This window comes from Helianthus annuus, chromosome 15 (genome assembly GCF_002127325.2).
Source record: "Helianthus annuus cultivar XRQ/B chromosome 15, HanXRQr2.0-SUNRISE, whole genome shotgun sequence".
Taxonomy (NCBI): Eukaryota; Viridiplantae; Streptophyta; class Magnoliopsida; order Asterales; family Asteraceae; genus Helianthus; species Helianthus annuus.
Window position 1 is genome coordinate 56,714,507 of NC_035447.2, and position 14,635 is coordinate 56,729,141.

Here is a 14,635-nt window from a genome sequence, read left to right on the forward strand (position 1 = left end):
TGTTTGTTACTTTACTGAACTTAATATTTTGATAGCTAGAATCACCTATAAAGAATTCCCTTATGTTATGTTCTGGTTGATATAACGATAATTAATTTCTCATATTTGGCTTAGCATAACACTTATGCAAATGAATTATTGCTAGCAATAAAGCAACAAGCTGGAATTTAAAGGTGTATACATAGTGGTTGGACTAGGGAGTGAAGTTTATGAAACAAGTCAAAACAACACAAGTAGTTAGATTTTGGGTTTTCATGTCTAACCCTTAAATATGTGATGCCTTGAATTAAATATGTTATGTTCGGTTGACCTGTTTAATTAATTGAGTCGTGTCCGGTTGACTTGTTTAATTTAATGGGTCGCATTTGGTTGATTTGTTTAACCTTGTTTAATTAAACATGTCGACCAACTAACTCGTTTAGCCCATTCTAATAACAGATTCCAGGCCCGAGCTACATATATAAGTTTGATTAGACTCATGAGACTAAGGGGCTGTTTGATAGCATCTGGATGGTCATTAAGAGGCTACCCCTTAATGGAACCATTAAGAATTTTACCAATGAGAAGGTAGAAGAATGTGACATATGATGATTTACCATTCAGAGGTTACCTCTTAACCATTCAGACTTAAGATTACCTCTTATTCATTCAGAGGTTTTAAACCATTAAGAGGTAGCATCTGAATGGTCATTAAGAGGCTACCAAACAGCCCCTAAAAGAATTTAGTTATATATAAAAAATATAATATTTTTTATTTATTAAATATAATAAATATTATTATCTATATGTTTATGATAAAGATAAATTTATAAAATTGTATTATGTAATATATATATAAAAAATATAACATAAATACATTCAGAAATAGTTGTTACCCCTTCTCCGTCCAAACCCCCGCCGGAAACAACCATCTCCCCTAACCCTCCGATCATGTTTCTCACTAGATTCAACAAACTCGAGGGTTTGGGGAGAAATGGTCAAATCGATAACGCGGTTAAGATGTTTGAGAACTTGAAAGAAGGGAAATTGTGTGACTGTGTGCTGAATGCTGCTATTTTCAAAGCGATGATCTTTAATTTTATATCGATTGGAGACATTGATGAATGTTTAAAGTATATGTTGAGGAATAACTGTGAACCAGATATTGATACTTATGTGACAATAATCTTTGCTTTTCTTAAAACTCCAAGGGTAGCGGATGCACATGAACTGTTCGATGAAATGCTAGATCGGGATATTACGCTCAATAACCGCTATCATTGAATCGTTATGTAGTTACGGCCCACCACATGCTGCCATGATGATATATAAGCAAGCAAAGTGTACGATATCGTTAAACGCTTATAAGATACTGCTTATGCGAATCTCGCGATTTGGTAAATGTGGTATGCTTTTGAAAATATGGGATGAAAGTGGTTATGTTTCTGATGTACAAGTTTATGAACATATTATCAACGGGCTTTGCAACAATGGTCAACTTGAAAACGCTGTGGTCATCATGGAGGATTGTTTGAAGAAAGGATTTTGCCCTAGTAGACTTATTTGTGCTAAGTTGAATAACAAACAAACTGCTTGATTCAAATAAAGTTGAGATGGCTCATGACGGAAATATTGGAGAGCTAAAGGGTGGCACTTTTGAGATTTCACAAATATTTGCAATTCAGCAACGGGCCTAAGTATATTTTCTCAGGTTTTTATATCTCTCACTCTCTGTCTCTCAAGTGTTTATGTTTATTGTTATTTATTTGCGCTTTATTATTTGAGTTCTCCTTCAAATGAAACTGCTCAAGTAAAAAGTTGTATTAGGAGACTAGGAGAGTGTAGAAGAATCAAAGTACAAAGAAAGAACTGCAAAGGGCCTAACAGTTCAGAAGATAATAAATCATAGATGTTCAGAGTTTGTAACGATAGAACCTGTTATGTTAATTAACTCTTAAGAAGAAGTAATAGCATAATAGTTTATTAATAAAGTTTTTTGGTTGGCAACATAGTTTGAAAAAATGGCTGAGGCGTGCGCCTCGAGGCGAGACACCCAAAAACGAGTCTGAGGCGGCGCCTCAAGGGGTTATTTTGTATTTGCGGCCAATAGGGCTGAGAGTCTGAGACGGTAGAAAAGATGCGCCTTGGGGGGTTTTGATGTTTTTGACTTTTTGTGTCAATTTCAAACATTTCATGTCTTTTTTATGTGTGTTTTTGATGAATCTCATGATGAAATTGGTTAGTATTTTATTTTTTATAGGATATATAATTATTTTATTAATATTTTAATTCTGCCTCGGTTCGCCTCAAGGCGTACACCTTGTGAGGCGAAGGGAAAATGCCTCGAGGCACGATTCTATACTTTTAGAACTTGGGTGGCAAAGCTAATTTGGTGTTAGTAGTGAATTGCCTAGGCGCGCCTCAAACACACCTTTTAAAACCCACTTGGTGAGACGAGACGATTTGTAAGTTGTAAGAGTGATTACTACTATCATTAGTGAGACGTTGAAGTGGTGATCATTACCGTCTTAGGGAGACATGAAGAGGTGAATTGTGCCTTATTAGTGAGAAGATTGTAAAGGTGACCACTGACCGCTAGCTTGATTAGTGAGACCTTATTAAGGAAACATAAACTCCATCAAGCAATAAACACAAGGTGGGTTACTTAACATCCATCCAAACCACTATAAATTCTGTGCCTTGTGTTGATTTCTCTTTATCTTTAACGTGTTCAAAATCGTCTTCTAAACACAAGTTCCTCAAACAAATATCTCCTCAAGTGGCCGTTAAAAAAACCCTATTCACCCCTCTAGGTTCTTACACATAGCATGTGACGAGACACCCCTCGTCCCTGACTTACTCTCACGCTAGAGCTTGGTCATGAGGTCTAACCCTCAGGGAGACATCCGAACCTTCAATGCAATTTCATATATGCAACACCGTTGTACCAACAACTACCTAAAATTAGTAATTAAGGACACCTTGGAAAGCTGACTATTTTTCTTCTTGGAAATTGGATTAATGGACCGATTGACCGACCAATCTTGCCTTGACCAATCTGAAATTGACAAATTTTAGTGCCATATACCTTAATCAACTCATCAATCAATGCATACGGTGAGTTTGTTGATGTCTGACGTGTGTAACCTCTTGTTTTTTTATATGGATTTAATATGATAGCTATCTGCTTTCGTAAAATTTGTGGTATTGAACACGTGGTTATGTCACCGTTAGCTCTATAAATCATATGTGATTTTGCTTTCATTGAGAGGAAGATAATCCACACAAGCATAATTAGCGGTGCTTTGGCACCTTACTCGTCTACTTGAGATAACAATTTCTTGAGGTAAATTTATGGTTCCTAATTTCATAAATCTGCCTATGATTCAAATCAATTTTGATTGAATAAGAATTATTTTCTTAACTAGATAGAACGATCTTGTTAGATTCTCTTCCTATGCTTAAATGGCAATCCTTTTAAGTATTTAAAATCTAGGGTTTACTTTCTAATCTGTAAATGGATACATAGTTCGTGTTGTCTTAAAGTGTTTGTAAATTTTATTGAAGAATTTAGAACGGATTTTCGTTGTTAAATGGAAATTATAGAGAAATGTAACTCTTAATCTTAATTTTTCTTCCCATTTATTGATTTTTTTTTGTTCAAGGAAATATTATGTCTTTCTTCATCTATTTGAGATTAAAAGAATTGTACTAATTAATGACCTTTTGTCATGTTTATCATGTGCTTGCCGATCCGAAAGAAGGAAGATGGTTTACTTTACGCAGTTACCCATTGAAGTTGTGGAATTGATCATCATCATGTTAGCGATTTCCTCTAACGGGGTCCGCGAAATTGCAAACATTTCCGCAACGTAAATATTCACTGCTTATTTATTTATTTCTTTATTTTTTTTATAATGCTACTTAGATTAGATTGTTTTAGTTAATGAGTTCATTGCAAACTTTCTCCAGTTGCCAGCTCTTTAAAAAAATTACAGAGAGAGCACACATCCTAAGGGAAGTCAACTTTCATCGTTTGACTTTGACTGAGAACTTTTCTATGCACCGTCACCCCAAAGACCTCCTTTGCGTGTGTACCCAAGTTGGAAATCAGGCTGCCAAGAACATTTTCGCGAAGGTAATAATGTAGGACCCACATCTATACAATCAAAGCGGGTCAAATTTACTCATCCACAATAATGTGTCGTGTCTTGTTGTTTTGTTTTGTTTTGCAGGCGCTCTTATATAATGACGAGTGGTTCAAGCAGTTGATAGTAGTAAGCAATCAAGATGCACTTCATTCAAGGGTTTCATATAGTGGGCTTCTAGATTACCATTCGATTGTGAGATCATTTATCCTCCATGGTAGCTATGCAGATTTGGTAAAGATGTATGACCACTTGGTCAACTATGTGCTCTCGTTTGTTGGATACAAAGTGGCTCGTAGATTCGGTATCCTTGATGCTATCTACATTATGTGTTCTGAAATGGCTAAATTACTTCAAGAACATCGTCGTAGGTGTCTTCCTCCAGTTCAGAGCACCACTATCCCCGCTAAACAAAGTTATCAAGTGCGTGAAGAGCGAAAGAAAGTGCTTGTGATATTTGATCAACTCTTTCCATCCAGACCACCTGTTTGAGTTCTGGATGGGACTTGTATCAATAATAATAACAATATATGAATAAGTGTTGTTAGCAGCAGCATGTTTGTTATTTACAAACTCTTCTAGTTAAAGTTGAAAGACAAACACACAATAAGTTTTATAGTTTATAAATAATTATAAGGGTGGAGGGAGTGGTCAATCACTAGTTGAGTGTTTGAGTTATTCTCTAGCCAATAATATCATGCCATGTCAAATCCTCATTCCACTCTCAATTTTGCACTCAATCACTGGCAATGGTTAAACACATGGAGAGTGGTAAAGAATTTAAAAAAAATGTGATTGGTTGAAAAGGGTTGGAACCCACCATTAAACCCCCCCTCTCTCCTCTTTCCCTCCTCTTCCCCGCATTGGTGTATACTCACCTATTAAACTCCTCCCCGATCACCGAACCAGGACTGGCATCCCCATCACTGCTCGGCAACCCCCCTCCCCGATCAAGTCCCCGCTACCATACCGTTCACCCTAATAATTACGTAATTTGCTGTTATGGACTAATACCATTGCAAGGTATGAGACTTGTCCCACATTGGTTGTATGGGCAACTGATGTGGGGTTTATATACCAAATAGCTCTCTCACTCACTAGACTAGTCTTTTGGGTTGAGTTCTCTCGTTTGGTATGTAACATTTGCATCATATTTTGTTGTGATTTGGAATTTTAGAGTATTAAGATACAAAAAAAAATGAAAAAGTTCTGATTCATGTGTGTGTGTATGACATGATTGATTCAGCGAGAATTGAAGGTAGATGGTTGGAACTTTTGAGGTTTAGCAACTAATAAAACTTATCTCCTACTTTTGTGTCTTCGATTTTATTTTGTTTGTGTCTTCGATTTTATTTTGAAAATAAAATTTAATTGTGTAGTATGTATAATGTATGTATGCTTTGAAAATAAAATCTATCTAGTATAATAAAAGAAACCAACTTTTGGACACGTGCCATTCATTGAAGGTATCCTTAAATCTATACTTATCTTATATTAACTAAATAAATAAATAATGAATTAATATTAAATCTTATCATACTTTAATAAAATATTATCCTCAAATCTAAATTGTTAATTTAATGTATTTTTAAAACAAATACCTCTATTTCCTACTTATCTTATATTAAATATATAAATAATAAATTAATATTAAATGTTATCCTAATTTATTAAAAATATAACTTTTTTATTATATTTATTCAACTCGTGAAAAATGCGGGGTTTTTAAAAATATAATTTTTTTTATTTACTATACAAAGTTACATTTATATAAACCGTGTAATACACGAAGTTTTTAAAGATATAACTTTTTATCATTTGCTATGTAAAATTAGATTTATTAAACACGTGTAATACACGGGGTTTTTAAGAATATAATTTTTTATTATTTGGTAGATTTTTCATCCCGACTATACACGGGTTTTAAAGATACGACGTTTTTAGTATTTAATATACAAAATTACATTTATTTAATCTGTGTAATACACATGGTTTTTAAAGATATAACTCTTTTCTAGATCTATTCAATATGTGTAATACACGGGGTTTTTTAAGAATATAATTTTTTTATTATTTGGTAGATTTTTCAACCCGACTATACATGAGTTTTTTAAAGATACGACGTTTTTAGTATTTAATATACAAAATTCCATTTATTTAAATTGTGTAATACACATGGTTTTTAAATATATAACTTTTTTTAATCTATTCAATACGTGTAATATACGAGGTTTTTAAGGATGTAATTTTTTATTATTTGGTAGATTTATTCAACCCGATTATACACGGGTTTTGAAGAAACGACACTTTTATCATTTAGTATGCAAAATTACATTTATTTAATCTGTGTAATACACATGGTTTTTAAAGATATAACTTTTTTTATTATTTGATATATAAAATTACATTTATTTAACCCGTATAATATACGAGGTTCATAAAAATATAACTTTTTATTATTTAATATATAAAATTACATTTATTCAACCCGTGTAATACACGAGGTTCTAACCTAGTTTAATAAAAGAGTAAACCGCCAAATTGATTCGGTTTGATCATTTTTGTTACTTTAGTTCAAAACTCAAAACTTTTGAATCTGAGTCCTTGTGATTTCAATTTTGTTGACATTTTCATCAAAAAGCAAAATTTGGTCATATTTTTCAATTTTTTAATAACTTATTATTATTTCAAAAGTTAAAATTGATTTTTGTTTTCAAGTGCCAATTCATTTTTGTTATCTTTAGTCACCATACATACGCAGAGCAATTCCAAATTTGTCATTCCAGTTCATTTTCGTTTTTCTATGTCACCACACATAGTGCAGAACCCTCCGTCAAACAAACATACTCATCCTTCCAATACCAAACACCACCACCGCCAACTACCACCGTCTCCAACTAACTTCAACAATCAACTACCGCCATCACCAACACTAAGGCTGGAGGGTGTGATATAAAGCCCCTAGAGGCTTTATCACACCACGTCAGATCCACCTAGACGCCACGTCATAGGGGGGCTTTAAAGCCCCTCCTTTTAACTTCCATGCAATGGTTTAAAGCTCCCATCATCATTACCTAATTATTATTTTTTATTTAAGTTTAAACATTATTTAATTTTGATATATTAATTTAAAACTCATAATTTAAATACAAAAAATACAATGTCATAATTTAAATAAAAAAAAATTCAATGTCACTAAAAAATCACTCGTCGTCTCCTCCTTGTTCACGATAAAACCAAATCAACCGCTAACGCACTATGTGCGGCTTCAAACCGCATTTCATGTGCATTCTTCACTCAGTGTTCCATTGTTGCTCGACCTCCTCATCGGTCGAGTCATCCTCATCCACTAAAAACTCTTTGTAATAAAAACTTGCAACGGACGAGAGAAAGTTGGGGAATCCATTTTTTATAGAAATGATTTGTAGTTTGAGGTTGTATGTGAAGGTTTTGGTTTTGGTTTGTATAAAATGGGGTGTAAAAGGTTAGTATATATATAAAATTTAAATAAAAAAATAAATAAAGTAGCCGTTACTTTTGGACCGTTGCCAACGGTCATTGGCCAAACAAATAGAACAAAGGCGTTTAAAAAAGCACGCTCCGGACCTTTTTTTGAAAAAAACGCCCAGGGGCGGTTTACAGGCGTTGGGGCGTTTTTTTGGGGAAAATGCCAAAAACCCCCCACTACGGGTGGTCTTATAAGGAATGGTTGTTAGACTATCTCCAATGGAAGATCCATAATCCCATCCAAGATGACTTGGAATAAATCCTTGCTTAAGGGCCCATTAGAGAACATTTGATTTTGGTATATTCGAAAGAAAAATCCTTCTGCAAAGGCTTCATTTGTTTTGGTTAGTGTGCTAATTTCTTTATTTTATACTTATTCTTACTAACATTTATTCAAGAAGAATTAAACTATTTTACTAACTTCTCATTTAAAGGCATACATTTATTTACCATTAAGAGTTAACAACCTTTAAAACTTAAACTTCTAAAATAAGAGAATTTTTTTAACAGGTTTCATTTTTTTTTTTGAAAAGCTAACTTCATTAAAAACACCAAGGATGACTTATCTCCAAGATGGAGACAAGCACGCCCCAAACCAAAACAAACTTACATAAGGTCAAAATTACACCATCCTTTCCAATCTACATAACTCGACTTTGATCTATTCCTATACCACAAAAAACCAAAAGCTTTAATATCGGATACAATCTCGACCACACTCCTTCTCTTAGAAGAAAACAACAACTCATTCCTTGCTTTCCATAGCCTCCAACATGTAATTATGCCAATACCATACATGATCTTTTTCTTCACATTATTTGTTGCCCAATGATTATGTAATTCCAATACATCGCTAACTACAAAAAGGTATGGATTTGGAATCCCACACCAAGACGCAACACCATGCCAAACACCACAAGAAAATCCACAAGCCGAAAATATATGATCTGTCGCCTCTTCATAATCTCCACAGAAAAGACACAAAGTATTCCCCACATCAATATTCCTCCTACTTAGAACCACTTTACTAGGAATACGATCTAGCACTGCCCTCAACATGAAGATGTTACATTTATTTGGGACCCACTTACACCAAAAAAATTTGTTACCTGTATTGGAAGATTCGCCACTTTTCAACCATTTTTTGATCAAAGCAACGAAAAAACATCATTCGAACCATCATTCCATTTCCACGTATCGACCTTTACCGATAAACGAACATCCGCGATCATTCTCTGACATTCAACTAACTCTCTTAACTGGTCCTCGGACGTCGGATATGAAGACCAATCCCACGAAACGACACCATCGTGACTCCCAGTCCCCAACAGATCTGCCACTAAACACCATTTGTTCACCTCCAAACGAAACAGAGAAGGGAACAAACTTTTGAGAGGAACCGACGATATCCAAGGATCAACCCACAACCTGATTTGCGAGCCATTACCAACTTCCCCCTAATCATATTATTAAAAACCACATCAGCAATTTTTATTTTACTAGCAACATTAACCAACCTGCTCCAAGTACCCGTAATACCTTTATTACAAGCAACTGGATCCCACCTTCGCCTAGAACCGTGAATCGCCTTAATAACCTTCCTCCATAACGCCTTTTCTTCAATACGGTACCGCCATAACCATTTCAACAAAAAAGCATTATTACAAGCTTCTAGTTCACTAACACCCAACCCATCTTCACTTTTGGAACGAGTGACCTTGTCCCATGACAACCAATGCATTTTTTTTTAACATTTGTACCACTTCCCCATAAAAATTTCTTAACCAATGATTCCAGCTTCTTAATAACCCCAGGCGCTTTATTAATTCATTTAATTATCTAATCATTTAATTATTAAAATCCATTTCAATAATTTAAGTAAGTAAAATTAAAGAAAAAATGGGAGATGAAGTTGTGGGTTTTTAAGGATTTGTAAGGATATGACGTGGCAGCTGATTAGGCAGCTAAGACGCCTAAGGGTGCAGTTAGCATTGGAGTCTTATGTTTTTGAGTGGTTGTAATTGAAGGAGAGAGAAAATATATGGGAAAAAAATATATGAGAATGTTACTGTTCATTTGTAAATATATGGGAAAAATATCTGGAGAGAAAACCTTATAATTTTTTTAATAATTTTAGAAATGTTTATAAGTGATGGAGAAAGAAAAAGTAATGATAAAGATATAAAAATATTATTTAATTGAAAAAGAGATAGAAAAATTAGTTGTTTTTAGTATAAATATACGAATATGGATAAAGTTTTCATCGTGAATTTAAAAAGTTTTTGTTTACACTTAAAAAGTTGAGTAAACTGCCATTTTGGTCCCTGTGGTTTGGTCACTTTTGTCATTTTAGTCCAAAACTCAAATCTTTTGCATCTGGGTCCCTGTGGTTTCAGTTTTATTGCCATTTTGGTCCAAAAAATGAAATCAGGTCATATTTGTCTTATAAGATCCTGCTATTTTGTCCTTTTCCGCAGGGGCAAAATGGTCATTTCTTTTTTATAAATAAATATCATATTTTATAAGACAAATATGACCTGATTTGCCCATGAGAAAAAAGACAAAATTGCAGGATTTTATAAGATAAATATGACCTGATTTTATTTTTGGACCAAAATAGCAATAAAACTGAAACCACAGGGACCCGGATGCAAAACGTTTGAGTTTTGGACTAAAGTGGCAAAAATGACCAAACCTCAGGGACCAAAATGGCAGTTTACTCTAAAAAGTTTTTGCTTATGCTTTTTAGCGACATGTCTCTTTTGTTTCTTTCGTAGGGAGTTAAAGACTCTTTTTCACCTTTTCGAAAACCAAATATTTCTTTAATATCACTTTTTAAATGTATATACTGTGGTTGCATAAGCCGTGACATGCAAACGAATCCTTCAACAAAAACTATAAAATCTTCATCATCATGTTGAAAAAGAAATCAACTTTAGCTACAAATGTGGAATAAAACTCAAGTCTGAAACATCAAAGTAGTCGTGAAATTAAAGAGCATAGTTTCATGATACATAGTAAAGTCGGAAAGATACTAGATAAAATAGATACAACGCATTAGAAGAAATAAGCCACGAACGACACAACGACTGCAAGTAAAGCTGGCACTTGCAACACCATTCCAGCGTTCTCCATTGACGGGGAAGGTGCTGGTGCGGCCCCAAGCTCCTGAGCCATGGCTCCACAACTGGTCAGGACCATCATTGCAATGGTGAGAGTTGTGGCTAACTTCACAATTTCCATGTTATATTAAGTTGTAGAGATTAGAAAGATTGGTTTGTATGAGTTGGAAGTAAGGGGTGTGGAATTAATGGCTTTTATAGAGGCAGTTTAGTGGGATAAGAGAGGAATCTAACAGCTAATGACATAGGTAATATTGTTTTTAAAGCAAAGGCATAATCATTTGAGAGTAAGTGGGCATCAAAGCAAACTCTCTAAAATATAGCACTTAGTTTGGCCATTGTCTAGCTAGGCTGGACAGTCTTGATATTTACCCTTTGTAAGTAACTTATTTTTTCTGTGAGATAAAATATCTAACAGGTGGCGGATCTATGAATCTTTTTCAGTAGGTTTCCTTTTGTAGATTCTCACTAGTTTTTTTTTTCTTTTTTTCAAATCATACAAGGTTTCACTAATTCTTTTTCCATTTTTTCTCAAACCGAAGGGGTTCCCGGGAACCCCAAAAACCCCCTGGATCCGCCCTTGATTCTAACTTGAGTAAATTGAAGATGATTTTAATTTCCTTAGATCTTGTTTTTCGTGGCAGTTGCGTAAAACGCAACTTGCACTCGGAACATGGCCTTCAAAGGGGGCAACAAATTTAAAACCTGTGGAAGCTGGATTTAAACTTGAGACCTAAGGTTGTTCTCATGTGTTTATTTGTGTCACCGCATAAGGTTAATTGTTGTGCACTTGTGCTAAGTTTGTTACTCCTCCAACCTCAGCTCAAGCTCGAAGTTAAACAAGTTAGGTTGGCTCGGCTCATTTATCTTAACAAGTTGAATTTTATGTTCGATCCAACTTGTATGAATTAAAAATAAATTTATTATTTAAAATAAAATATATTAGGAATGTTATTATGATTGATGGTTACAAGTGAGCTCGTTATGTTATAAGTCTTATAAACACTAAAATTTAAATTTAACTTAAACGAGCTAACAAGTTTTCCTTGGCTCAAGCTCAGCTTCTTTACAAACCAGGCAGCTTTGCCTGGCTCGTTTACAAACGAACTAATTACAAGCAAGTTTTTAAAGTGGGCCACAAGTCTTTTTAACCGCGTTTGTGTGTGAACGTTCTCTTTATACTAATTGACACATAACATTTCTTGATCAGTTTTCGAAAAAAAGACTTCAGTTATGAACCAACAAATCAGATTATTGTGTGTGTGATCGAAAAATGTCATCATTGCACTTTAGCTTAAAAGTTTAATTACTCTAAAAGGCTATCTTTTTTTCGTTTTTCTTATTATTGAAAGCCACTTTCAATAATGTGAGCCATGTGGGTGTTATTAATTATTATTGTTTTGTTTTTAAACATAGTTCAGTTGGGCCCAGTATAAAGATAAACAAGCATAGGAATTTACATAACAATAATAACCGCAGGGTAATAGGAAATAAGTTGTGTCGCAACCCCACGTAAGAATGAGAAGGTGCATATATAATTAATCATGACTATAATATAATTTATATTCTTTTTTGGAACTTTAACATATTGTTTGTGGGATCTTTGATGCTTATAGAGTGACATCATTAATTTGTGCAACATATATGTGGCTTGGATATGATAGAATGGAGATATATCTTCATTGATGTATAGCCTTTTGCATTCAAATTATTGTAAAAGCTTTAGATTTTCTACTTTCTTGCATTACACTTTGAAGTATTATTTTGAACTAAGGTTTATTTAACAAGAAGTATAATGCTTTTAGAAATATCTTAACCCACCCTTGGGGTTCATCTCACTTCGATGTTAGAGACTGCAAACCTTGTCCGCGGTTTTTTTTTTTTTTATTTGTGGAGGAAATGCAAAACCGAGGTTCATAACCCCGGTTTTAAATGTGAAACGAGGGCTGTAAAAGTCTAGTCCACTTGAGGTATGCGAATTTAGAGGTGTGCATGGGCCAGTTTTGAGCTCATACTAAACCAAAACCGAAATTTCGAGTCAATAACCCTGGGTTTGGGTCGGTTTTGTACAAAGAATGTTTGCCAGAGATCTGGTTGGTAACACCATTGTTCTAAAAAAACCCTAGTTCCTAAATTCTACATATTACACCATTTAAACTTGGTTTATAATTATATTGGATTGGAAAGGAATAAACTATAAATTACCTTAAATTTTGTTATAATATGTTATTCAAGTTATATCTAATATTTATATTTGAGTGAACATAATATAGAAATGTTTTATTCTGATGATATGTCATTTCCAACCAAGAAGATATGTCAGTTCTCAACATAATGATATTGTGATGATGTTAGGCAATCTCGGGATAACAAATGATCAAATGTACTTCGGATTGAAGTTTCAAATGGATTTCATTTAGGTAAGTTATTGAAGTCGAAACGATTGATTGATAAAGAGAGGATGATCAACAACTTCTATGTTCCGGAATGATGTAAGTGGATACCAAATAAGTGTTATATTCTGGTTTGGAGGGTCGAAATGGAGCGTATTGCGACATTAGTGGCGTTAAAGAATAGGAACTTCAATGTGGAAGACACCTGCTGCTGCCTGATGCGTAATATTGGAGACGAGGATGCTGAACACATTTTTACGGCGTGCCTTGTTGCTACGGTTAGTTGGGACCATATTTGCAGCTGGATGAAATTACCTCATTTGATATTGTTCTCGATTAGAGACCTGCTGGATTGTCATAATCATGTTGGGTTACATGGGGTGTTGGCCCGAAATGGATCTTGATCTCTAGAACGAGCGTGATTAAACAAACTTGCATAAAATAATAACTTGAATGTATGTACAATCGAATGAGAGTAAGTGATTACAAATGAAACTATACGATCCTATTTATAGTTTTCTACGGGTACGAGTGAAGAGTTGTGTCTCTTTGTGAATAGACACGTCTCTTGAATGTGTGGTTGTGATTAATCCTTGAAGAGGTATGTTGTTTCCTGTCCGTTCAAAAAAACCGGTGCCTCTTCTTTCTTATTTGCCTTGTACCGATCGGAATAGGCATGAGGGAGGGGACACACCCTTTCGGTAAAGGGTGGTGGTTTCCATCTTTCATCTTGACAACATTGGTCCTTGTAGTTCATAACCGCTACATAACTATCTATTTTAACTATCTAACTAAGTGTATGATGTTAAGAGATTAACCGGGTTTCATTCACCCCCCTAATCTCGAACATCCGTAAGTTGCTTCAAATCTTGAATCCCGAGCAGTTCCCTCATTGTAGCAAACTTGATCCTTGCTAGTGCCTTTGTTAGTATATCTGCCCGTTGTAGTTCTCCACTTATGTGTTCCACAGTGATATCTTCGTTTTCCACACATTCTCTTATGAAATGATAGCGTGTGTCAATGTGCTTGCTTCTTCCATGAAAGACTGGATTTCTCATGAGTGCTATTGCTGAAACATTATCTACTCTGAGTGTTATCTTTTCTTCCTTCCAGCCTGTAATTTCACTTAACAATCTTTTAAGCCATAGTGCTTGACATGCTGCTGCAGTAGCTGCCATGAATTCTGATTCACATGATGATAGTGCCACTGTCTGTTGCTTCTGTGTACACCAGGTTATAGGTGATTCTCCAAAGTAGAATACTAGACCAGTTGTTCCTTTTCCTTTGTCTGTATTAACTCCAAAACTACTATCACTATAACCTGTGATCTTACATCCTCCTTGCCTTTTGTAGATGATTCCATGCTCTTTAGTTCCTTTGATGTATCGTAGTATTTGCTTTACTGCTTTCAAGTGTTGTTCCTTTGGTTCTTGCATGAATCTACTAAGTAGACTGACTGGGTAGCATAGATCTGGCCTTGTATGCA

General features: G+C 34.6%; 1 protein-coding gene across 3 annotated transcripts; it reads left to right on the forward strand.

The window, feature by feature from the left end:
• The first annotated feature begins 865 nt into the window (after nucleotides 1–865).
• Nucleotides 866–4,692, forward strand: LOC110911680. Of its 3 annotated transcripts, none has more exons than XM_022156301.2 (4): nucleotides 866–1,690; nucleotides 3,741–3,851; nucleotides 3,952–4,117; nucleotides 4,215–4,692. In XM_022156301.2, the coding sequence occupies exons 2-4, from the start codon at nucleotides 3,748–3,750 to the stop codon at nucleotides 4,617–4,619; spliced, it is 675 nt and encodes a 224-aa protein (XP_022011993.1). In that variant the 5' UTR covers nucleotides 866–1,690; nucleotides 3,741–3,747; the 3' UTR covers nucleotides 4,620–4,692. The 3 variants fall into 3 exon arrangements, with proteins under 3 accessions (XP_022011993.1, XP_022011994.1, XP_022011995.1); XM_022156302.2 differs by having other exon boundaries at nucleotides 3,744–3,851; XM_022156303.2 differs by having other exon boundaries at nucleotides 866–1,676.
• Nucleotides 4,693–14,635: the final 9,943 nt, after the last annotated feature.